This window comes from Chelonoidis abingdonii, chromosome 4 (genome assembly GCF_003597395.2).
Source record: "Chelonoidis abingdonii isolate Lonesome George chromosome 4, CheloAbing_2.0, whole genome shotgun sequence".
In the NCBI taxonomy this organism is placed as follows: domain Eukaryota; kingdom Metazoa; phylum Chordata; order Testudines; family Testudinidae; genus Chelonoidis; species Chelonoidis abingdonii.
The window spans coordinates 43,302,755-43,326,912 of record NC_133772.1 but is presented as its reverse complement, the minus strand read 5'-3'; the positions used below and the strand labels follow the sequence as shown (position 1 = coordinate 43,326,912).

The 24,158-nt window shown below is 43.4% G+C and overlaps 1 protein-coding gene across 1 annotated transcript in view; it reads right to left on the bottom strand.

The window, feature by feature from the left end:
- KCNQ1 (potassium voltage-gated channel subfamily Q member 1) overlaps positions 1-21,285 on the bottom strand; it is a 557,035-nt gene extending 535,750 nt beyond the window's left edge. The window contains exon 1 of the mRNA XM_032770377.2: positions 20,730-21,285. Within this exon, the coding sequence (XP_032626268.1) occupies positions 20,730-21,124 (395 nt within the window). The 5' untranslated portion in view covers positions 21,125-21,285. The remainder of the gene's footprint in view (positions 1-20,729) is intronic.
- Positions 21,286-24,158: the final 2,873 nt, after the last annotated feature.

The window sequence follows — 24,158 nt, the reverse complement described above, 5'->3', positions numbered from 1 at the left end:
GGTACCTCAGTGTTGGCGTGCCCAACTTGAAACAGAGCTTTCTCAGGGGCTGGCCCAAGATTATGGAATGAACTCCCACAGGAAGTAAAGACCACAAACATCACCACCTTTCCCTCTAAGTGCAAGGTACATTACTTTATTCTTACCTTCTCTAATATATAGCAACATGTGTATGTGTATACACACACACACACACACATACACAAATAAGAATTTCAGAACAAAACACTCCACACACTTCTATTTCTGGGTAAGAGATGAGAAAACAGATATGTGACAAATGTTAGTCACATTGCTTACTGCATTACTGAAAGGCACTCCGATACAATGGTGATGAGTGCAGTATAAGAACCTATACAGAATAGAAATCTTAACGGTTCAGCACTTTCTGAAAAATCAGGCCTCTTTTAAATATCTCAAATTAGGTGCCCAAAACTCTAATCATATTTGAAAGGACAAGCATTGTTGAAAAGAGAGTTCTTCTAAACATAATACAAACAGCAATGTTCATGATACTTTTAAGGCACCAATCCTGGAAACACTTATGCATGTACTGAAGTTTATTTACACACATACTCTGCTAAAAATCAGTGGGGGTACTCAAGTAGTAAAGTTAAGTATGTACTTAAACGTTTGCAGGATTAGAGCCTAAGTATTAATGAAAACATAGTTAACCATTCCCCTATACTACTGAGAACCTAATCACCTTCATTGTAACAGTGTATGAGAAACAGAATGAGAAAACTAACTACAGTAAAAGCTGTTTTATCTGGCACTTCACCAACCAGAAAGCTCTCTAAATCATCATTTCTGATCTTCACTGAAAGTCCAGTTTATAGTACCAATGGCATGGGGCCAGCAGGGGGTTGGAGCATGGGAGGGGGGGCGGGACGCAGGCTCTAGTAGGGAGTTTCGGTGCAGGAGGGGGTTTGAAGCGCGGGAGTGGGTACAGGGTGCTAGACCCAAGGCCACTCACCTTGGTTTGATCCCCGCAAGCAGTGATCTGTCCCGGCTGCTCCTAGGAGGAGGTGCGGTAGGCAGCTCTGCATCCTGCCTCCGCCCTCACAGCTCCTATTGGCCACTGTTCCCGGCCAATGGGAGCTGCAGAGCCAGCGCTCAAGGAGACGCGAGGACAGCGCACAGTCATCTGCCGTGCCTCCACCTAGCAGCAGCTAGGACAGGTCACCACTTGTGGGGAGCTGCCCGAGGTGAGCGCCCCCTGGATCTGGCACTCCATACCTGCTCCCGCGCCCCACACCCTCTCCCCCACCCAAACTCCCTCCCTCTTAGTTAACTTACCAGCACCCCCCATTTCCCCAACATGCCGGATAAAACAGCTTTTACTGTAGAAACAAGACCATTCAGCAACAGTTTTCCATGCAAAGAGAATAAGTATATTTATGGTGCCATTAGTGATGCTGGGTATGAAAATTCACTTTTAAAAAAACATATTGAGATTTTCTCTTACAATTAAGCAATTCTCCAGAGGAATATTTAAGAAAAGAATAATGGTATGACAATTTTTTGATTTTTCAGCAAGTTGTCTCAAAAAGAAACTAAGCAGGGGAAACCATAATGACACGTGCTTTCTCCTCTTCATTTGTTCTAGGAGAGAGAACCAGTGTGGAGCAGTTTTGTTACACAATCATCTGATGCAATTTGTAAGTATTAAGGACAAAACCCACATCGTCTAAAATGAACCTGGGAACACTAACGTCTCTTCTCCACTGAGTATACGCATTAATTCCAAAGAGTGCTAGGAGGAGTTATCCATACACAAAAAAGAAGAGAAAAAACTAGACACTTAGACATTCCATTTCAGTCATTGGATTCCACTAGCAATGAGATAGCAGCTTTCAATTTTATATGATCACGGTTACAGAACTGAATTATCAAATGACACATTTATATCATAACACCTCAGTAGATAATAGTGAGAAGAATGGATGAGATTCACATTGCCATTAAAGTTATCAATATGAAACATAAGATCTGAATCAATATTTGCAGAAGCAAGAGAAAATACAATGGAAGAGATGCAGATATTCAGAATGATACACCTATTTTGGTTTTGTTCAAAATTTTCAAGTTTTATTAAAAAAAAAAATCACACTTTCAAGGCAGGAATATATAAACCAGATATCTAAAATAATAATTACATAAAACTAAATCGTACAGGCACATCTGTAGCAATGTCTATTATTAAAGCTGCGGACAATGTCCCTGTAACTCCATTTTCAGTTCCTTACAACTTTTGCAAACTTTAATTTTTTGGGCTGGTTTTCCATGCTTCAACTGGTGTGTGCCTCAGTCTGAGGTTTTTCTGAAAATTTAATTAAAAACGATTTAGCCATTTTTAAGAAAGTGGTAAATCAAAAATAGATAGTTTTGCTACATGAACAGCTTTATTACTTGAGGAGTTTGGAGAAGGAACTTGAAATTTGGTAGAGAGGTACCCCTGAGGTCAAAGAAGTGGCTGTCACTATCCCTTTGTGATCTTCCAGAAAACACTATCCTGGCCACTATGGATGTAGAAGCCCTCTACACCAACATTCCACACAAAGACAGACTACAAGCCGTCAGGAACAGTATCCCCAGTAATGTTATGACAAACTTGGTGGCTGAATTTTGTGACTTTGTCCTCACCAACAACTATTTCACATTTGGGGACAATGTATACCTTCAAGTCAATGGCACTGCTATGGGTACCCGCATGGCCCCACAGTATGCCAACATTTTTAAGGCTGACTTAGAACAACGCTTCCTCAGCTCTCGTCCCCTAACGCCCCTACTCTATTTGACCTACATTGATGACATCTTCATCTTCTGGACCCAAGGAAAAGAAGCCCTTGAGGAATTCCACCATGATTTCAACAATTTCCATCCTACCATCAACCTCAGCCTGGACCAGTCCACACAAGAGATCCACTTCCTGGACACTACAGTGCTAATACGTGATGGTCACATAAAAAACACCCTATACCGGAAAACTACTGATTGTTATACTTATCTACATGCCTCCAGCTTTCATCCAGACCACATCACATGATCCATTGTCTACAGCCAAGCTCTAAGATACAACCACATTTGCTCCAATCCCTCAGACACAAACACCTACAAGATCTCTATCAAGCATTCTTAAAACTACAATATCCACCTGCTGAAGTGAAGAAGCAGATTGACAGAGCCAGAAGAATACCCAGAAGTCACCTACTCCAGAACAGGCCCAACAAAGAAAATAATAGAACGCCACTAGCCATCACCCTCAGCCCCTAACTAAAACCTCTCCAGCACATCATCAAGAATCTACAACCTATCCTGAAGAATGATTCCTCACTTGCACAGATCTTGGGAGACAGGCCAGTCCTCACTTACAGACAGCCCCCCAGCCTGAGGCAAATACTCACCAGCAACCACACACTACACAACAAAAACACTAACCCAGGAACTTATCCTTGCAACAAAGCCTGTTGCCAACTCTGTCCACATATCTATTCAAGGGACACCATCATAGGACCTAATTACATTAGCCACGCTATCAGGGTTCACCTGCACATCTACCAATGTGATATATGCCATCATGTGCCAGTAATGTCCCTCTGCCATGCACATTGGCCAAACCAGAAAGAATAAATGGACACAAATCAGATGTCAAGAATTATAACATTCAAAAACCGTCGGAAAAAACACTTCAACCTCCCTGGTCATTCAGTTACAGACCTAAAGTCGCAATTCTTCAGCAACAAAATTTCAAAACCAGACTCCAACGAGAAACTGCAGAACTGGAATTAATTTGCAAACTGGACACCATTAAATTAGGCTTGAATAAAGACTGGGAGTGGATGGGTCATTACACAAAGTAAAAACTATTTCTCCATGCTAATTTTCCCCTACCGTTACTCACACCTTCTTGTCAGCTGTTGAAATTGGCCATCCTGATTCTCACTACAAAAGTTTTTTTCTCCTGCTGATAATAGCCCACCTTAATTGATTAGTCTTGTTAGAGTTGGTATGGCAACACCCATTTTTTCATGTTCTCTGTGTATATATATATCTTCCTACTGTATTTTCCACTTCATGCATCCGATGAAGTGGGTTTTAGCCCGTGAAAGTTTATGCCCAAATAAATTTGTTAGTCTCTAAGGTGCCACAAGTACTCCTCATTCTTTTTGCTGATACAGACTAACATGGCTACCACTCTGAAATTATCCCTTTGAATACTGATATCCAGATTGTCCAAGCTATACAATTTGGGGGGCAGTGGCAGGAGGAAATCACCATTTCACCAACTTACTCTTCACTTGCTCAGTTCTGAAAGATCAGACTATGACCTGTACTGCACATGCTCCCAGGCCCCACTGAGTCCTCTGCATAGTTTCACAACAACCACACACAGTTATAGCTCCCAACTGAACACACACAAGGTGGATCTCCTCTTGCTGCTTCCACCCAGCAAAATCCCCTTTGTGCCAGGAGAAAAGAAAAACTGGGCTAGGAGCCAGGGGCTCAATCCTCAGTTGTGCTGAATGTGAGAGTAGAAAGGTAGCTGTAAACCAGCTTTCCCACTCCCCCAGTCTTGGGCTGACTGGGGGCTGTAACAGCTCCCAATTTAACTTAAAGAAACCTCAGGGCTAAAATGCATTCAGATCGTTGGATGAAAAGAGCTGGAGAAGGATTATTATAACATGAGCAAAGCAGAGAATGTGACTTCTTTACCTTGGTTATTAAACAACATCCTTGGTTCCTACCTGCATTTTTTAAGCAAGCGAAAGAGAGACTAACAAGAAACCCACATCATCCCTAATAACTTTTCAAGGAGCCATGTCAAACCACCAGAGGAGAACATACCACATTACCAGTAAGATGACAGTGAGTGAAGGCTTGTGAATACATTTGTCTTTCCAATTATCATAATTATTTGTATTACAGTGAAGGCACATTGTGCGAGGCACTGCACAAACATATAGGAAGATCCTGTTTCTCTGTATGAAGAGTTTTGTCTAATCAAGAGACCTATTCATTTTTCTGCAGTTAAACAAGCCCCACGAGCCTAAACTGCAACTGTCAGCGTTCCAATGTATCTGAATCTCCCATTTAACCTCTTGATAGGGGCAAGATGTTTTCTTCCTGCATCTGAGACAGTGTTTTTCTAGCTGGAACTGAATAGCCAAGCATCCACAGGCTTTATATCAAGCCACTAATGTACTTTCAATTGTCCATTAATCACAAAAGTCAGTTACTACACAGTTTAAATTGTCTGCAAAGCACACTGCATGTGTCTTCTATTGCATACGTTGGCACTGTTTGCTGCAATAAATCCAGGGCTCAGATACCTGGAACTAAGTCAAATTGTTTCATTACAACTGAATCACAATTTTTGCTGTGCTTAGGTTGCAATGAAGGTTTTCAAAGAGGCCTATCTATAGAGCATTCCCAAATTTTCCTAGTACTTGTGGAGCTGCATAGAGTAAAGCTGCCAGACTTGCCCAAGCAACCATTTGACATATCTGGGGCAATGTCAACATGATGCCCATTGGTTTTCTTAAGATCATGCACGTTGACACGTCAGAAGGCTGGCAGAATTGTTTTTCTAGAGCAGAATGCCTAACAAATATAACACCACTAAGTGCACGCTTTGTATGGATGATAATGTTCATCAGCTGCTCCCAGGAATTAGAGGACAGGTATTCCAAAAACAACTCTCACACACAAGAAACCAGACAAGTGGAGACTATTTCTTCAAGCTCTTATGCCAAGCCCAGAAAACTGATATATGGATTGTGATAATAGACAGACTTTGAGACACTATAATCATCCTACACTTTTCCAGCCACTTTCAGTTTGAAGGACCTTGTTACAGGTGGGATTGGTCGAGCCATCTATTAATAAAGTTGCCCAATGCTTCCCATCATAAGACCTGGTTTTCCATTGCATAAAAGTACACCAAACTTGAATGGTTTGGGCTGAAATTGTCCATGCTGGGTGTCTGTCTCAGGCTAGGTTTATTTTTGGAAAATTTCAGCCAAACAGTGCAGCCATTTCCAGGAATGAGGTTAGTGGAAAATATATCGTTTTGCTCATTTTTAAAAATTCAAGAGACTTTTTCTTTGAGAAATTCTAGTGGGGACTTGAAATTTGGCGGGAGTAGCCTATGTGTGAGGTATGGGCCTATCCCTGTGAAAATCTGCTCTAATTTGCTTGTTAGATACCTTTGAAAAATTTCTCTTTACACATGGTCATTAGAGACTTGCTAGAGCTTTGCAGTTAAGTTGCAGACAGAATTTGTTGGCACTGAGCATGCTCCAGCCTGGGGCCAAGCAAGACTTTCCTTGTGATTGCTCAGTTCCAGGCACTGCAATGAAAATCAGAAGCCTGCCCCTCTTCTGCTCTCAGTGACTGCACTGCTGGGCCCAGGTGCCACGGAGGAGAAATCTGCCTGATTTTAATGCAGAGGGAACAAGAACTGGATCAGGGGAGGAAGGCTGGTGGGAGGAGACTGGGACTGCAGACTCAGAGAGAGCAGGAACAGAGGGAGAGCTGGACTGGGAGTTGGGGTAAGAGGGAACCTGGAATTGGATGGACAAGATGACTGGGGCTCTCAGTCAGGGAGGGAAACAGTGGTGCGACTGGGGGAGCCAGCATGTATGGAGAGGAAGCCAGGATTAGTTGCTGGGGGCAGAATGAACAAGAAGATTAGGACTGTGGGGTCCTGCGGGGATCCATTCTGGGTCTGGTTCTGTTCAATATCTTCAAGTTTGTGGATGATACCAAGCTGGGAGGGGTTGCAAGTGCTTTGGAGGATAGGATTAAAAATCAAAATGATCTGACAAACTGGAGAAATGGTCTGAAGTAAATAGGATAAGATTCAATAAGGACAAATGCAAAATACTCCACTTAGGAAGGAACAATCAGTTGCACACAAGCAAAATGGGAAATGACTGACTAGGAAGGAGTGCTGCGGAAAGGGATCTGGTGTCATGGTGGAGCACAAGCTAAATATGAGTCAACAGCATAACACTGTTGCCAAAAAAGCAAACATCATTCTGCTGTGTATTAGCAGGAATGTTGTAAACAAGATATGAGAAGTAATTCTTCTGCTCTACTCCACGCTGAATAGGCCTCAACTGAAGTATTGTGTCCAGTTCTGAGCACCACATTTCAGGAAAGATGTGGACAAATTGGAGAGAGTCCAGAGAAGAGCAACAAAAATTATTAAAGGTCTAGAAAACATGACCTACGAGGGAAGATTGAAAAAACTAGGTTTGTTTAGTCTGGAAAAGAGAAGACAGAGAGGGGACGTGATAACAGTTTTCAGGTACGTAAAAGGTTGGTACAAGGAGGAGGAAGAAGAATTGTTCTTCTTAACCTCGGAGGATAGGACAAGAAGCAATGGGCTTAAATTGCAGCAAGGGAAGTTTAGGTTGGACATTAGGAAAAACTTCCTAACTGTCACGGTGGTTAAGCACTGGAATAAATTGCCTAGAGACATTGTGGAATCTCCATCACTGGAGATTTTTAAGAGCAGGTTGGACAATACTTAGTCCTGCCATGAGTTCAGGGGACTGGACTAGATGACCCCTTGAGGTCCCTTCTAGTCCCATCATTCTATGATTCTATAACTGTGAACAAGTCGGGGAGAAGGGTAGGTCTGACATGGAGCAAGGCTGCAGGGGTAGACCTGGGATTGGCTGGGCAAAGAAACTGGGACAAGATGTGGGGGAGGGGGAAACAATGAACAAATAGCATTGGGATGGAGAATGAGACCGTGAGGCAAGGGTGCAGAGGCTTGGAAAGGAAGTGGGGTGGGGAGACTGGGAATGGCTTGGCATGGAGACTGAGCCCGGGGGTGGGGGTGAGACTGGGAATGGCACGTCTAGGGCTGAGACTCGGACTTGCTGAGCAAGGAGGCTGGGAGCTTGAGGAGTGGAAACTAGGACTGGCTAGATGAGGAAAATAGGATGAGGAGTCAGGTGTGTGGAAGAGACAAGATGGAGCAAATGAGGCAGAAGGGTCAAACTTGGGAGAGAATGGACAGAAGAGCTTTTGCCCACTAGAGCACACAGTCCTCCTGAGCCTGAAATGGAACCCAAGATTCCTGAGTCTCACTATTCCTCTACTGTCGGCAAACATCTGTGAAACCCATCAAAAAAGTGTCCCATCCACCTCCCATGCTGGTCTACACAGAAGATGACAAGTACTACTGCTACCAATTACTCACAAAACAGTCTTGTTAAAAGAGCATTATTAAGGTTGCAAAGTCCGGTATTTAACAATTAGGAAATGCCAGAATGAATTTGACCTGCTTGTGCATATGCCTTATGACACAGTCTTTAATTAGACTATTATTTTTCCACAGATTCCCCACCACCACCACATACACCCCATTTCTGATACAGTATGAACCCTGCTTAGCTCGTCAGAGCCAAGCAGGCTGGGTGTAGGCTTTTCCATGTGACTGCTTCAGGCAGATGTTTTAAAGCATGAGTTCAATCAGTTCTGACATTGCTCCTTTAATCTTCACAACTACTACTAAAGCTGGAGCTTCCTCTCAAAAAGCATTTTAATTATAAAACCTCCAGGCTTCCACCTTCCTTCCCTGGACTGACATTTGTGCAAAAGCCATTTCCACTGTTTCCTCATTAATACAATAGAAACTGGTAGTATAACTGCCATTGGCACAGTGGCACCAGTCAATGCTAAGCAGAACTAAAGCAAGTTTTGCTGCCGCATGGAGCGATCTCAATGCCTCACTGTACAATGTCTAATGGTTTGTTGTTCTCCCTGATAGCATTCTTTTAGTAATTTGCTAACAAAGGAGAAGGTAGTAGTAAAATCAAGCCTATTTACATGGCTTAGTAGTGTCTCCCATTCCCCATCCTAGTTCCTGCCAGTGTCTTATTCAGTACCATTTGGAAAGAAGAATTGGAACACCCTTGTCCTTTCTTATTTGTTATTTGTTATTTCTGTACTTCCAGGAGGCCAGAGTTCAGTTTCTCTCTTAATCACTGAAAATCATCCGTTTATGCTGAATTAAGAGTCTGATTATCTTAAATTAAAACAGATGTTGTTAAAAATTACAGAAAGAAAGAAAGAAAGAAAGAAAGAAAGAAAGAAAGAACGAACAAGGGGATAGATGAAAAAACAGCCACATGCCTTGTCAAATCCAATGGAAAATTTTGTGAGGGACGATCTAAACTTGAATTACACCATATTGTAGTTGAGAGAAAAGTTTTTAGTCTATCTAACACAGGAACAACAAAACCCTCTCTCTGTCAGAGCTTAATAGATTAGATGTTCCCTCAAAATGTCTCCAATTTGTGTTTGTTTTATAGCCCCCATCTTGTTTGCCAAGTGTTAACATATAACATTATTCATTTCCTAATACCTGATCAGAAGGATTAAAAGCTGTTTGAATCTTGTTTGGATGCTTCTTGTTTCTTTCTGCTTCCCCACACAGTGGCCATGTCTGTCACAGGAAATCTGCTCTCATTAAGAAAACGAAACAGTTTAGGTTTGGGATATCAGTTTAGGATAAACAATGCATTTTCCTTCTCCTAAGCATACATCTAAGTAGCATAAGTGCATACTTCCTTAGTGCAGATAATCATTATAGCCTTTTGTTCAGTTTCACACCTTCTAGTAAACATGTCTAAGGCCTTTTTGGATTGGTTCCTGCTCAGACTGGGTTTGAGTCTACAGCACTAATAAGAACTAGTGAGAAAACAGGTATCCAACAAATTTTAAAATCATGTTAGTTGTGACCACATAAGTCCCGTGCTCAGACACTACCACTGCAAGACGTATAACTGGTTGTTTTAGCATAGCAAATAGCCCTGACCCAATAGCACTCTGTCTGCAAGTGGTGTTTCTTTTGCTGGATTGTTTCTCCTCTATCTCATCCACAATGCTGGATACAGAAGAAGAGGGCGTAGCAGCAACTTCACACGGCTGTAACAGCAGTCTGGACGATGTTACAGTATTGCAGACTGCAAACCAAACAGCAGTGGCTAGGGCCCATTAACTTGGTATTGAGATATTCTTGTCACTATGTAAACAATGAGAGACTGAGCTGCATTCAAACCTAATTGACTAGGGCATTGGGACAAGCAGGGACGACTTATTTGGGAGCAGTGGGTAAGGTTTGCTTTTAATGCCCTCTATTCCAGACAATACAGTCAGGTTAAGGTGCTCCTGTACATTAGACAGGCACCCTCTGCTGAGCCATCTTCACCACACAGCCGACAAATTAAGACTGTAGACTAGGGAGAGAGCAAAAAGCGGAGGGAGAGTATGAGCCAACATGGAACCAAGAGACAATACCACTTTGTCTCCCCTTCATCCTCATCCTCCCACACACGTACTCCTTCTCACCTGTGCTATCCAAAATATAAATGTGTGGCCACTGCACAAGAATAACCCCCTGATGAGAAAGATATAAAGTGAAAAACAAATTCTCTTTCTGGTAGGAATAACAAGTATCAGTGTGCTACTAGAGCAAGGGTTCTCAAACTGGGGGTCAGGACCCCTCAGGGGGTTGCCGGGTTATTACATGGAGGGTCGTGAGCTGTCAGCCTTCACCCCAAACCCCGCTTTGCCTCCAGCATTTATAATGGTGTTAAATACATAAACAAGTGTTTTTAATTTATAAGGAGGGTCTCACTCAGAGGCTTGCTATGTGAAAGGGGTCACCAGTACAATAGTTTGAGAACCACTGTACTAGAGGGTATTACAACAGCATGTAGCACAATAGGGTCCTGATCCATGACCAGGGTTCTCAGGCACAACAGTAACACAATTACATACCAATTACAACTAGTGCTTAAAACCAGCACCTACCCACTCAGACACATAAGGAGGAAAGAAACAGACCTATCCACTCCATCCCCAGCTTGACTGCAAGAATAACTTGCCTCTCAGTAGATACGTGCAGATACACTGGGTATTCTCCAAAAGAATAAACAACCTTACGTATACTTCAAGCAAACACAAAATTTGAATGTGGTGCTAGTCACACCTATTGGCAACATTTTTTAAAATGACATGGTGACTTACAAGACTATAAGTATGTAAAAATACTACTCAACTCCAAGATAAGTGCACTTACAAAAAATATTATAATTAACAGAAGGCTTCACTGTGCATTTATTTTATATTACAAAGCAAAAGGTCCTGTTTTGTTAATCTCCTTGACTTCATCCATAGGTACAGAAAAAGTTCACAAGAGTAATTCATTTCATTTGGCAATTGCAAAAGCGTTGGATAATGTCTCACTTGATAAGCTCCTTTTTAAAATACAACCTGTGCTAAGTGCTGGTTGAAACTGAAGGAAAAAAAGCTCTATTGCAAAGGAGTTTTAAAAAACAATTAACTAAAGAAACAATGGTTTCCCACAGGGGTTTGTACACAGAACTCTGTTTTCAATTCTACATAATTGACCTAAGCAAAGAAACTAATAGTATTTCTTTCAAACTACAGGCAGCATAATGCAACAGGTGCACACTATAAATAAATAGGAGAGACACAATTCATCTTTAAGAACAAGACAATTTAGCATTTAAAATATATTATGAATATCAAACATTAGAACTGGGACTCAGGATCATGAATGGAACAGAAAATAAAAATAAGTTTCAGCTTTAAATATTAGGTGTTGCCACTGGTATGGAGCAAGCCTTGTCTTAAAATTGGTGACAAAACCTTGAGGTGGAGAGACTGGATGGAGAGAGGAATTATGACTATGTCCCAGCTAACTGACAATGATAATTTAGAGCAACAAGGTGGGTGAGGTAGTATCTTTTATTGGACCAACTTCTGCTGGTGAAAGAGACAAGCTTTCAAGCTCCACAGAGCTCTTCTTCAGGTCTGTGGAGCTCAAAAGATTCTCTCTTTCACTATCAGAAGTTAGGCCAATAAAAGATATTACCTCACCCACCCATCTTTCTCATATCCTGGGACCAACATGGATACAATAACATGGCAAATAGCAGAAATTTTTGTCAGACAAAGAAAAAAACCTTCATTCCTGAACACCTTTTGCCTCCCATCAGCATGTCTCCAGAGAAAATCTACATTGCTGGCAAAAATGAAAATAAAATTGCCTCTTTACAAATACTCTTGAAGCAAAACCGAGTTCTTTCACACAGCTCTACTATGGCCTAGATAAAAAACCATATATTGATATGTTTGCTTGTTTCTGTTTCTTGGTTTATTTGTTTTTGTGGGGAGGTCGGTTTTTTTTTGTTTGTTTGTTTTTACAATTTCTTGAACTTAAAAATTTTGAATATCACTTTTTATTATATGGCTTTCCTTTTTAATATAAAAGTATTAAAATGTTAAGGAACAGACTTCAAACCACAAAATCCAAAGACACTATTAGTGAAGTCCAGAATGCTATCTATCTCTCACCTCCTTTGATTTACAAACCAAGATTCACACTTCTGGGAAACAAACATATTTGTCAAGAATATAGGGGGAGTATATGCGCTACATATGCATGAGTGGAAGTAAACAAATGGATGGGTTCTTTCTTTGAAAATGTGTTTTCACCATCCGTGCTGGGTACACAGGCCAGCATTCCAGAAATACACTTGGAAGCAGGAATTTCAGTATTGGGTTGGTTTGCGGTTACATGTCTTTCTTCATAGTACTGTGTGAAAACACAACATCTTTAATAATTCATTATTAAAAAGTTTGACCCACAATGTAATAAGAATACTCTATCTGCCATTGTTTCTTATCTTTTATGCATACACACACACACACACGAAAACACACTGCTATGAAAAATTAGCAAACTGTGAATCTGCATTGCAGAGTTTTAAAGATAGTCTCTTGGTTCATATCTGCCGGCCAATCCGAGTCTGTGTAAACATCTTAGATTTCAAATAAACTAAATCATAATCATAACTGATTAAACCTGAAGTATACAAAGGCAAAGTAAATTGAGCCAGGTACATGCAACAGAATAAAGATAAGATAGAAACTGGTTATCATACACAGGAACATAAGAGTTGCCATTCTAGTCTAGATTGTTGTCTCTGGTTATGGCCAATACATTGTTCCTCAGAGAAAAATGCAAACTAAAAATACAATGCACCTAGCCACTAAAGAGTACTTATAACATATACTATAATTCTAAAAGCAACTGAAATTATCCACAAAAAGTTTCTTAATTCCAGGGGGTTACCTGATTTTAAACTTCTAAAGTAAAAAGGGTTCTTTCTTCATGTATTTTCAATAGATTTATTTCATTCATTCAATCTTTGTCTCACATAGTTCTGCAACTTTTGTTGGTTATGAAAAGTCAGTTCCAACAAAGGGACAATTATAGTCATAGGACTTCAGAGACCCTCTGCAAATAAATGAATTTAAGCCCTTCCAGTTCCTTTTCCCCATAGGGAGCACAAACAACTACTGCCACACATATCCATCTTACCTCTTGAAACTGATGTTTAGGAAGTGAGTGTCTTTGACAAGAGGTGCAGATGCTGGGAGGCCCATGGGACCACACCAACTCTATAAAACGTTGGGAAGTTTCTCTATAGCTCTCTTCCTTTTCTCAGTTGTAGTAGCGGCTACAGCCAGGAATTGGTACTAATGGTAGGATCTTCTCTAACATATACCAGAGCTACTGGGTATGTTCTCACATGGATACGTGAGAACTGATTCCCCAAGTAATCTCCACCTGTATTCATAGAAGCCGTACATCTAAATCTTCAATTAGTGAGCCAAGTTTTATTTGCATTAGTAGTGCCTAGTGTGTGCACTCTAACCAATTTACCTGACAAGCCAAGAACAGGGGATAAATTAAAACCATTAAACGAAAAAGGATGTCGGAACAATTCACCTAGCAGAAATAACATTTTCTGCCACTTCTGGCTCATGATTTAGCTTTTTTATGTAGATGTACAGCTTACTTAGTGATAAATGAATAGATGATTCCCAGTTCAACTCTCCTGACAAACTGTGCCCATCACCTATGACTAATGAATACAAAATACAATATTGCTTGAGCACAAAGACTTGTTTCTCATTCTGTCTCCTTTGAGGCGGTTCCCTTGCTTGGCCTGGGTGAAATAAGATATGAATCCTTCAAATGGCCTGGCCAGTGTCTAATTGTCTTAACCGGCAGCTGCCACTTCTGCTTATCCTGGATGACAAAAAAAAGAAAGAAAGAACACCTGGAACGTCTAAAAACAGAAACTGTCAGCACTTCTTTTGATGAGAGGAATCTGCCACGCTATAGAACATGCAGTAGTTTGACCATTACTAAAGAAACAAATTACTCAGTGCTGGAGACCTTGCAGACTACCATCTAGTATCTAACATGCCTTTTCTAAGCAAGCTAATTGAGAAGTTAGTGACAAATAGTCTCTAATGCCAACTGTCAGCTGCCAGCATCCTGGATCCCTCTCAGTCAGGCTTCAGGCCAATCCATCAATGCAACAGGTGCTGTCTCTGACCTTCAGTTCACAGGCAAGCCAAACACATCTGCAGTCATCCTGCTTCAGTCAGCACTTCGCAGCACTTGACACCACTGAGCACCAAACACTCCTGTCCTACCTTCAAGAGGCTGCAGGTATGAATAGAAATGCCCTGAAATGCCTCAGGTTTTTCCTTTCAAACTGAACCCAGAGGGTCATTATGGGAGCTGTTTCTTCACCTCCACAGCCCTCACCTGTGCAGTCCCACAGGGCTCAAACCTCTCCTGATGTTATTCCACATCTCTAAGAAGCCATTGGGAGCTGGTGAAGCAACACAGGCTGAAGTGCCAACAGTCCACAGACAACATCCAGCTCTACATTTCCTTTATGTCAAATGTAAATAGCACTATATAAAGAGGCCACTCTAGCTAGAGGCAAGCTAGGCAGCTGCCTATGGTGACAGATGTGGCCCGACAACCCTTCCATCATGACATCCTTCTGTAACATCCTTCACCTGCCCTCAGCCATGGGGTCCTTTCCAACATCTCGGTGCTATTGCATACCCAAATAGCCATGACAGCAAAAACTACCCTCTTTCTATCTGTGATTGGCCCGAACATCAATCCCATCTGCTGAGGCACAGGCTGGCCAGAATGATCTATGCATTTATCATCTCCACATTTGATTTGATTATTGCAAATTATGGCTTGAAACAAAGGCACACACTCTGAAAATTAGAAGATTGGGCCAAAAGAAACCTGATGAGGTTCAACAAGAACAAGTGCAGAATCCTGCACTTAGGACGGAAGAATCCTATGCACTGCTACAGAATAGGGACCGAATGGCTAGGCAGCAGTTCTGCAGAAAAGGACCTAGGGGTTACAGTGGACGAGAAGCTGGATATGTGTTGACAGTGTGCCCTTATTGGCAAGAAGGCTAACGGCATTTTGGGCTATATAAGTAGGGGCACTGCCAGCAGATCGAGGGACATGATCATTTCCCTCTATTCGACATTGTTGAGGCCTCATCTGGAGTACTGTGTCCAGTTTTGGGCCCCACACTATAAGAAGGATGTGGAAAAATTGGAAAGAGTCCAGCAGAGGGCAACAAAAATGACTAGGTGGCTGGAGCACTGACTTATTAGGAGAGGCTGAAGGAACTGGGATTGTTTCGTCTGCAGAAGAGAAGAATGAGGGGGATTTAATAGTTGCTTTCAACTACCTGAAAGGAGGTTCCAAAGAGGATGGATCTGGACTGTTCTCTGTGGTACCAGATGAGACTATTACTCCTTGTTCTGTCAAGTTGCAGTGGAGAAGGTTTAGGTTGGATATTAGGAAAAATGTTTTCACTAGGAGGGTGGTGAGGCACTGTAACGGGTTACCTAGGGAGGTGGTGGAATCTCCTTCCTTAGAGGTTTTTAAGGCCAGTCTTGACAAAGCCCTGGCTGGGATAATTTAGTTGGGAATTGGTCCTACTTTGAGCAAGGAGTTGGACTAGATGACCTCCTGAGGTCCCTTCCAACCCTGATATTCTATGATTCTATGAAAATGCACCATTTTGTACAAAATGCAGCAGCCTGCCTACTTAATAACACAGGTTACTGTGAAAACACAGCCTGGGTGCACGTGTCCCTGAATATGGAATCCTGTTCAAGGCTTCTGTGCCCTGATATTCACAGCTCTCCATGGGACTGGCCCTAGATCTGTGAGAGGGCATCTCTCCCTACATCACAGTGACCTCCCATGTCCCAGATAGCTACAGTCCAACACAACAATGCAACTGTTGTCCAGTGAAGGAAGGTTCACAAGTGGAGAAGACAGAACTTCAACGGGAGCTGAGCCTTGGCTGTGGAAATCACACCCACAAGACAAACTAATTAAGGCACTCACCACATGCACAACTAAATGCAGTACTCTTTTTTTCAACTTTGCTTTCCCTCTGTCAGTTCTTTGTGTACACAACACACAAAAACAATAAACTAATGAAGCTGTTTCTCCTACAAACTGGGAAGGCAGAGAGAGAGATTGATACTTCTATTTTTAAATATTTGAAGGACATGCAGATGATGATGGAGGCCATATAAAAAGACAGCACACCTCACACGTAATCTACTGAAGTCCCTAACCAACAATAGATCTGCAGCTCACCCATAGTACATCCAATTCTATCAAAGAATCTCAGCTTGTCTGTTCAGTGTCCCACTTCCTCCGATGTAGAAACTAGGGTTGCCACTCATCCAGTTTTTACCCAGACAGTCCAGTTTTTGGCTTCTGTGTCCGGGTGACTCAGGGTTGTCAGGTGCCCGGTTTTTGTGGACAGGGCACCCAAACCAAAATGGCACCCAAACCAAAAGTCTGGTTACTGCGGGGTGGGGACAGGCACGGGATCATTAACATCCTCCAGCTCCTGCTCAGCCAGGACCATCTCCTACCTGCAGGCAGGCTCCTTGAGATGATCCAGTGAGCGACAGGGGGAGCAGGGGAGAGGAGCAAGCAAAGGGGCCTGGGCCTAGTAGGGAAGAGATGGAACAGGGACAGGGCCCAAGGGAAGAAGTGGAGCTGGGGCAGGACTTTGAGGAGGAGAGGCGGGGCAGGGGTGGGGCCTCTGGGATCTGGTTACCAGCAATTAGAAAGGTGGCAGCCCTAGTTGCTAGAAACTGGAGCAGAGCAATGGCCATTGTGGATCAGGCCAAAGGTTCACCTAGTCCATTATCCAATACCCCTAACAGAACTGCCTAACCTCTGGCTTTTGGTCAGAGATACTGGCCTTGGGCTCTTTTCTCCAGCTCAATGGCAACTCACTGCTGCATCCAGCTAGTCTAGCACCTGGCCAGGTTTTTTGCTCTGTGGAGTCATAAGAGACTTTTTCCTCTCAACCAATAAAAGCTGCTGTCTCCTCCAGCTGCTGGAGGTTGTCATCTAGAAAAACCCTCCTCTTGGTCCAGCCGCTCAGTGGTGAACAAGCACATTAGGGTTTTGGTTTGGGAAGGATAAGAGTCCCAAGGAGTCCAAGGAATCACAGGGAGAGAGATAAGGGGGTCGGGGGGGGCACACACTGCAGACCAAAAATCCCGGAGGAACCCCAGGATGGGAGCAGGATTGCTGGAGATGGTTCAAAGAGAGTAGAGTCTGCTGCCCACAGCATACAGAAGAAAAGATAAGTTTGGCTCCCCCTGCTGGTAGAAGGCATCAAGTGTCAGGTTTCCAATAAAATAAATAAATAAAATCTTTACTTATGAATGCCAGTCTTGGGAGGCAATGGGAGTGCACTGGGGAGGTGGCACCCTGCTGTTGTCTCCTTATAGCCACGCACCAGACATTTAGCCAGGCACATTGAGGTGTTTGAGAATATTTAGTATCACTGTCACTCATCAATTCACCTGAACAGTTCTTTTGGAGCAGCAGATGCTCACTGGGGTCAATGCTAATACCATGCATTTGTGCACTCACAGTCTTTCAACAAAAATTAAAAGTTTTCTGTGCACCCTGTAATTCCATTCCTAAAACAGAATTACAGGATCTTAATTTAGCTGTCCCACCCCTCAAAAAATAACCCAGCAAACAAAACCAGCCCATACTATTTACTAGCATACCTATGGAGCAACGTGAAAAAATTATTTGAAAAATTAGGGCCAGATCCTCAGCTAGCATATATCAGCATAGCTCCATTAAAGTCAATGGAGTTATACCAATCTATACCTACTGAGGATCTGGCCATAAGGTTTAAATTAAGGAAGCTCAGAAACGATCTTCATTTCTTTCTTCAGTTGTATAACTCCAAAAGTGTCAAATTGTTCTCTCCCCAACTTAAAAAAAAAAAGGCAACAGAATTGTTCCATTTTTCACTGAGGAGAGAACTGACATGGCCCAACTACTGCCCCATTTAAACCCATGGATGTAGGTTTACACTCTGAAAATGGGCATGCCCATAAAACAGTAGCATGAATGTCACTGGCATGTTTTCTATTGAGGACACACTTGGCCATGACTTCTGCTCTTCACGTGTATCTTTCCTACACCCAGCATTAAGGTTAAAACTCCTAATAATTTTAGAAGATATTAGTGAAGATTTTCAAAAGTTATTTTGGGTGCCTCAATTTGGGGCACATACAGCACTTATTTCCACAAATGAAAGATTCTGTATTTACTGTATAATAGTATTTATAACCTTATTCTTTATTTCAAATAATGACTTTGATCATCAGAATTTTTTTTTTAAAAAGTCACCAGAACTGACTTGGGTCCTGTTCCTAGGACTGGCCCCTTAAAACGCCAAAGATGCCAGTTCAGATAGAACCGGCCTGATCAGACAGAGAAACCTCTGTATTATGTAGCTTTCAAAAGTGATTTTATGACACATTAACATCAACTTTGCCTTCAGCCACTGGATCATTTTTTACCTAAATAAACTGATCCAAGACATCCATAACATTTCTCCTGGATTTTATTACCTGGAAGTAATATTGCAAATTGCTCAAAGGCTACGTAAACTCTTTATAACATCGAGATTAAAAAGCATTAATTTTTCATGCATGTATTTGTAAGCTGCTGATGAACAACAGCCCTGATCCGCCACTGTGTTGATTCAGGACTGGCACGTTGCTCCATGTGAAAGGAGACTATAGACATTGTACATAATTCAGCAGCTAAACACAGCTACAGCACAGAAGCTCTAGCATACTCCAGAACTCATCTTCTCTCTTGACTACAATCACCAGAAGCATTGGCACCATTATAAGCTTGAAGGAATGTAGTGAAGGACTGTCTCACAATAGAATCAGGCCTGCTAAAGCTACAGTTGCCACTACAACGTAACCGTCATCTATCTTCCTCCAGCGGAGTTACAGCAGCAGAATAATTGAGTTGCCTAATGTGAAGGGGATGGTGAAAGAAATTATATACTGTATCTTTATTTGCATCAAAGAATAAACCATTTAAGATGTAACCTACTTTATCTCTTTCTATACCAACATGAAGAAACAAATATTTTATGTCAACTGTATGGGAATGTCCTATTATGAAAGGCACCTGATGCTATGTTCTTATTCTAATAAATATGTAAAATGTCTTCAGGTTCTTGGATTATTATTTTTTTAATAAAAACCCGCTCTGACACATCTATAGGGCTGTTTTGGTTTCCTCATACACAATCTGGAATGCGATGCATATGGTCAAAAGTTTGATGTTCAATGCTTATTATGCCTACCAGAAAACTGTAGACAAAGTATTACAATACTTAATAATTAAAGAAATTCAGTAAACCTCCTGCCAATATGTAGGTTCTGGGGAAAGAGGTAAAAGCCAGATAAAGCAAGGAGGTGGGCTAATAAGCTAGACTTACAATACAGGTGTCGTTACTTCTCATTTCAGTCATTAAAAAAATGTTTGATGCAATATTTAGAAGGTACTGAGGGCCTAATTCTACTACCCTTACTCACTTTGAACCAGATTCTGATGCCCTTACCTACATCAACATTTTCCTCCTCCTCCCCCTGCAGGCCATGAGTCAATTAATTAATTAACAGTCCCACTGATTTCAGTGGGACTACTTGCAGAGTGAGGCACTATGCAGTGTAAGAAAGGGTAACAGAATCAGGCCCAGAATAATTGTTCAAACAAGCATTAACAGACAGATTAAACTGCCCTCTGAAACACAAAATTTATTTGTTCTGGTAACAGGGCTGGAATAAGGAGTTCTCAACACTTCATGCCTTGTTCACCAAGAACAGTAATGAATGAATGGAACACACATAGGTCAAACACATTCATTAAAAATAGATACATGCCAGACTAGATAAGAAGATTTACATTTACTTGGCTAGGTAGACTTCGGTTGTGAAACCTAAAATGAGAGCAGTTTAGAATCTGCAAAAGACTTACATGGGTGCATATACACCTGACCCAGCAAAGTGAATTTTTGGTCCGACAGAGGGAGAACAACAACACACTATTAACAAACACCACAACTAGGGATGTGACATTTAAGACAGATTGCTTTGTAAATCACTCTGCCACTCTGCCTGGAGTCTGAAAGGCACCTTAGCTCAGTGCAGTTTGTCCTTTCCAAGAATAAGTCAGATCCTTCAACAACTGACTGCAATGGCAGTGTCAAAGCCTAGGACGCACGCAATCCCCTGCTCCCCCTCCTGCCAGAGTAGTGCCTTACGGCAGCAGCATATGACCCCAAGCAGCTGTCAGGACATCAGGGAAGAAGGACATTGGAGGGCAGAGGGCGGGCTACACGAGTGGCACTGCCAGCAGCGGAGACTCCAGCGGCCCCCAGGAGGAAGCGAAGTTTACTACTCACACAGTGAAGTGATACACGAAGCACTTCCACCCGGTGGGTCTCTCTAGGAAGTTATAGACCCTGCCTTGGATGTTGGTCCTGCTCAGCAGCGGTCTGCGGATGCTGTAGATGGAGACCCGAGGGTCCAAGTTGATGTGCGGCCGGGGACAGTCCGTATTCACCACCACCATCTCTCTCTTGTACTGTGGCTCGCCCCGATCCGGATCCGCCGGCTGGCTGGAGTCCTGCTGCATCTGCTCCTGCGCGGGGGGCATAGGGGCGTAGTGGGCATTGGGGGTGTTTTCAGCCAGCTCCAGGGCGGAGGGCTTCTTGCTGGGAGTCATGCTCCCTTTCCGGGACCCAGGCAGCCGTCCCAAGCTCCAGCGTCGCTTCTCGGGCTTGGGGGAGGAGGTCATGGCCGGAGGGGCGTGGGGGGAAGAAGGAGGAGGAGGAGTGTGCGCGCTGAAGGAGGGAAAGGGGCAGCCACCGCAGGGGCGGGAGGCAGGTATGCAGCCCCGGTGCTGCCCCAGGCAAGGAAGGCGGGAGGGACAGCCAGGCACTGCTGGGGAGTCTCTGCTACACCCTCCCTGCCTCCCTCCCCCGCTCCCGGAGCGCTCCTAGCCCGGCCCACCCCGGGGGACGGCCCCCGCCGGGAAAGGTACGAGGTCTCCGCCTCCCTGCCCGGCTGCTACCCAGGGGAGGCTCCGAGCTCGGGTGACCGCAGGAGCTGCCTGGCCGCCGGGTATTCCCCGGGCAGTTGGCCCGAACTACTCGCTCCTCCTGGCGCGCGTCCAAGCCCGCGCCAGGCTCGCTCGGGGGGAGGGTGCCCGGCCCGCCGCTTGGAGCCGGAGAGTAAAGCAGAAAGCCCGCCACGGGCACTGCCCGCTCCAGGGGCCGGGGCAGGTCTGGCAATGCCCCACAGCTCGCAGCATTGCCCGCTTGCCTGCCGGTGGCAGCGGAGACCGGGCCTGGGTGCTGCCTTGGGGTTGCACCAGGTGATGGGGATCTGATGGGCTCTGTGGGACAGATGAGCCATACACCAACCCTGGTAAGGGAAAGGAAAGGGCAATTCTTTTGGTTAAAAGAACAGGAGTACTTGTGGCACCTTAGAGACTAACACATTTATTTGAGCATAAGCTTTCCTGGGCTACAGCCCACTTCATGGGATGCATAGGATGGAACATATAGTGAGGAGATATCTCTACACCTACAGAGAACATGAAAAGGTGGGAGTTGCCCTACCCACTCTAAGAGGCTAATTAATTAAGATGAGCAATTATCAACAGGAGAAAAAAAAACTTTTGTAGTGATAATCAACATGACCCAGTTCAGGCAGTTTGACAAGAAGGTGTGAGGATACTTAACATGGGAAATAGATTCAATGTGTGTAATGGCTCAGCCATTCCCAGTCTCTAGTCAAGCCTAAATTGATGGTATCTAGTTTGCGTGTTAATTCAAGTTCAGCAGTTTATGCTTGGAGTCTGTTTTTTAAGCTTTTCTTTTGCAAGATTGCCACTTTTAAGTCTGTTACTAAGTGACCAGAGGGGCTGAAGTGTTCTCCTACTGATTTTGAATGTTATGATTCCTGATGTCAAATGTGTCCATTTATTCTTTTGTGTAGAGACTGTCCAGTTTGGCCAATGTACATGGCAGAAGGGCATTTCTGGCACATGATGGCATATATAACACTGGTACATGTGCAGGTGAATGAACCCCTGATTGCATTACTGATGTGATTAGCTCCTATGATGATGTCACTTGAATAGATATGTGGACAGAGATGGTTGGATTAAAAAAAAAAAGAGGACAGTATCATAGCTCACTGGCCAGCCACCAGGGAAGAAAGCAGCTGTATCCTTTCAAGCCTGTAATAATTTTCTCCAAGGTGAACGTAAGAGCAGGGGAGAGGCTTTACCTCAGAAGTTGCTTGCTGAGGAATGGTCCCTGTGCAGGGTTGTGTTCATATGTTGACGACGCTGGTGCAGCGCTGTGTCTACAAACACATGTCCTCTACTAGATCTCTACGTGTAAATAATAATTTGTCTTAGACTTTGGTGCTAAACTGTTCTTTCTTTATTGTTATCTCACCACCCCACCCTACACAGTCCATTTGTCTATTTCTTCCACTGGTTGGATCCTATCTGACATGCAGATTAGGAGTAGGATTTGTCAGAAATTCTTGCCCAGAAGGTTATTCCATTGGAAAATGCTGACTGGTCAAAATCAAAATGGTTTGTAGGGACAGGGTTCCTGCCTGTTTGCCCACTTGAGTCCCAACTCTTTGGCAGCCCAACCTGGCAGGCTGATGGACAGCAGAGACTGTGGAAGCTCTGGGAACGCCAGCCCCCAAGTTCCCAGGCTGTCAGCTCTTCAGCATGCCAGACTCCCAAGAGATCCCGGGGGTGCAGGATCAGTGGCTCCAAGGCAGCCCACCATTCAGACTGCCCCAGAGACGGGCCCATTTGCTTTCCCACAGTAATTTAAAAATTTTGATTTTCATTCCAAAGCAGAATGAAAACATATTTTGAAATATTGAAATCCTCTGTGAAATGGAATTACCTTTCTCCACCCAGCTCTAATTGTGAGGTTACTGGTGCAGGGATTGTCTTCCTTGTTATTTCTCTGTAACTGCGCCTTTCACAATGGGGCCCTAGTTTTTCATTGTGATTTCTAGGTGCTATCATGATATAAATTAATGATGAACAGGTGGTCGAACTAGAGAGCAATAAGTTTTGCCCTTTAGCCCACGGACCATAGTTGACCTTCTTGTCACCACCTTTACAATATGTTTGTTTTTGTGGAGGCTCCTCGCTATATGTGTTTAGCCATTACTGTTAGGTTATATGAGGGCTTGGCCTACTTTTTCTGTTTACTGTTTTAAGCAATGGCTTACTTTACTATGACAAATTGTTTCACGCCACAGTTACAAGAGCCTATGCTGCAGCAATTAGCTAACAATTTCTATTCCCAGACCTAAAGGGGAGATAATCTTTGGTCTGGAGAGCTGTTTTTTTCCTTCTAGCCCAGAATAGAGTAGAACTAGCTGTGCTGAGTTCATGCATAGCATAGCACAGAGTTCATGGGAGATACTTGTGCTTAAACAAAAAAAAAGTTGTGGTAAGTTAAGGGGCTATATAAAGTTAAACAAAAACAGCCTTACTAATTGCAGCTCCATTCAAATCAGAGAGAGCTATGGAGGGGGATTGGGCCAGATCCTCAGGAAGTGTAAATGAACATGATTGTATGATTTGGCCAGGGCTGGCTCTAGCAATTTCGCCGCCCCAAGCACAGCGGCACGCCGCAGGGGGCGCTCTGCCGCTCGCCAGTCCCGTGGCTCTGGTGGAGCTGCCGCAGGCGTGTCTGCGGGAGGTCCACCGGAGCCGCGGGACCAGCGGACCATCCGCAGAAACGCCTGCGGCAGGTCTACCGAAGCCGCGGGACCAGCGGACC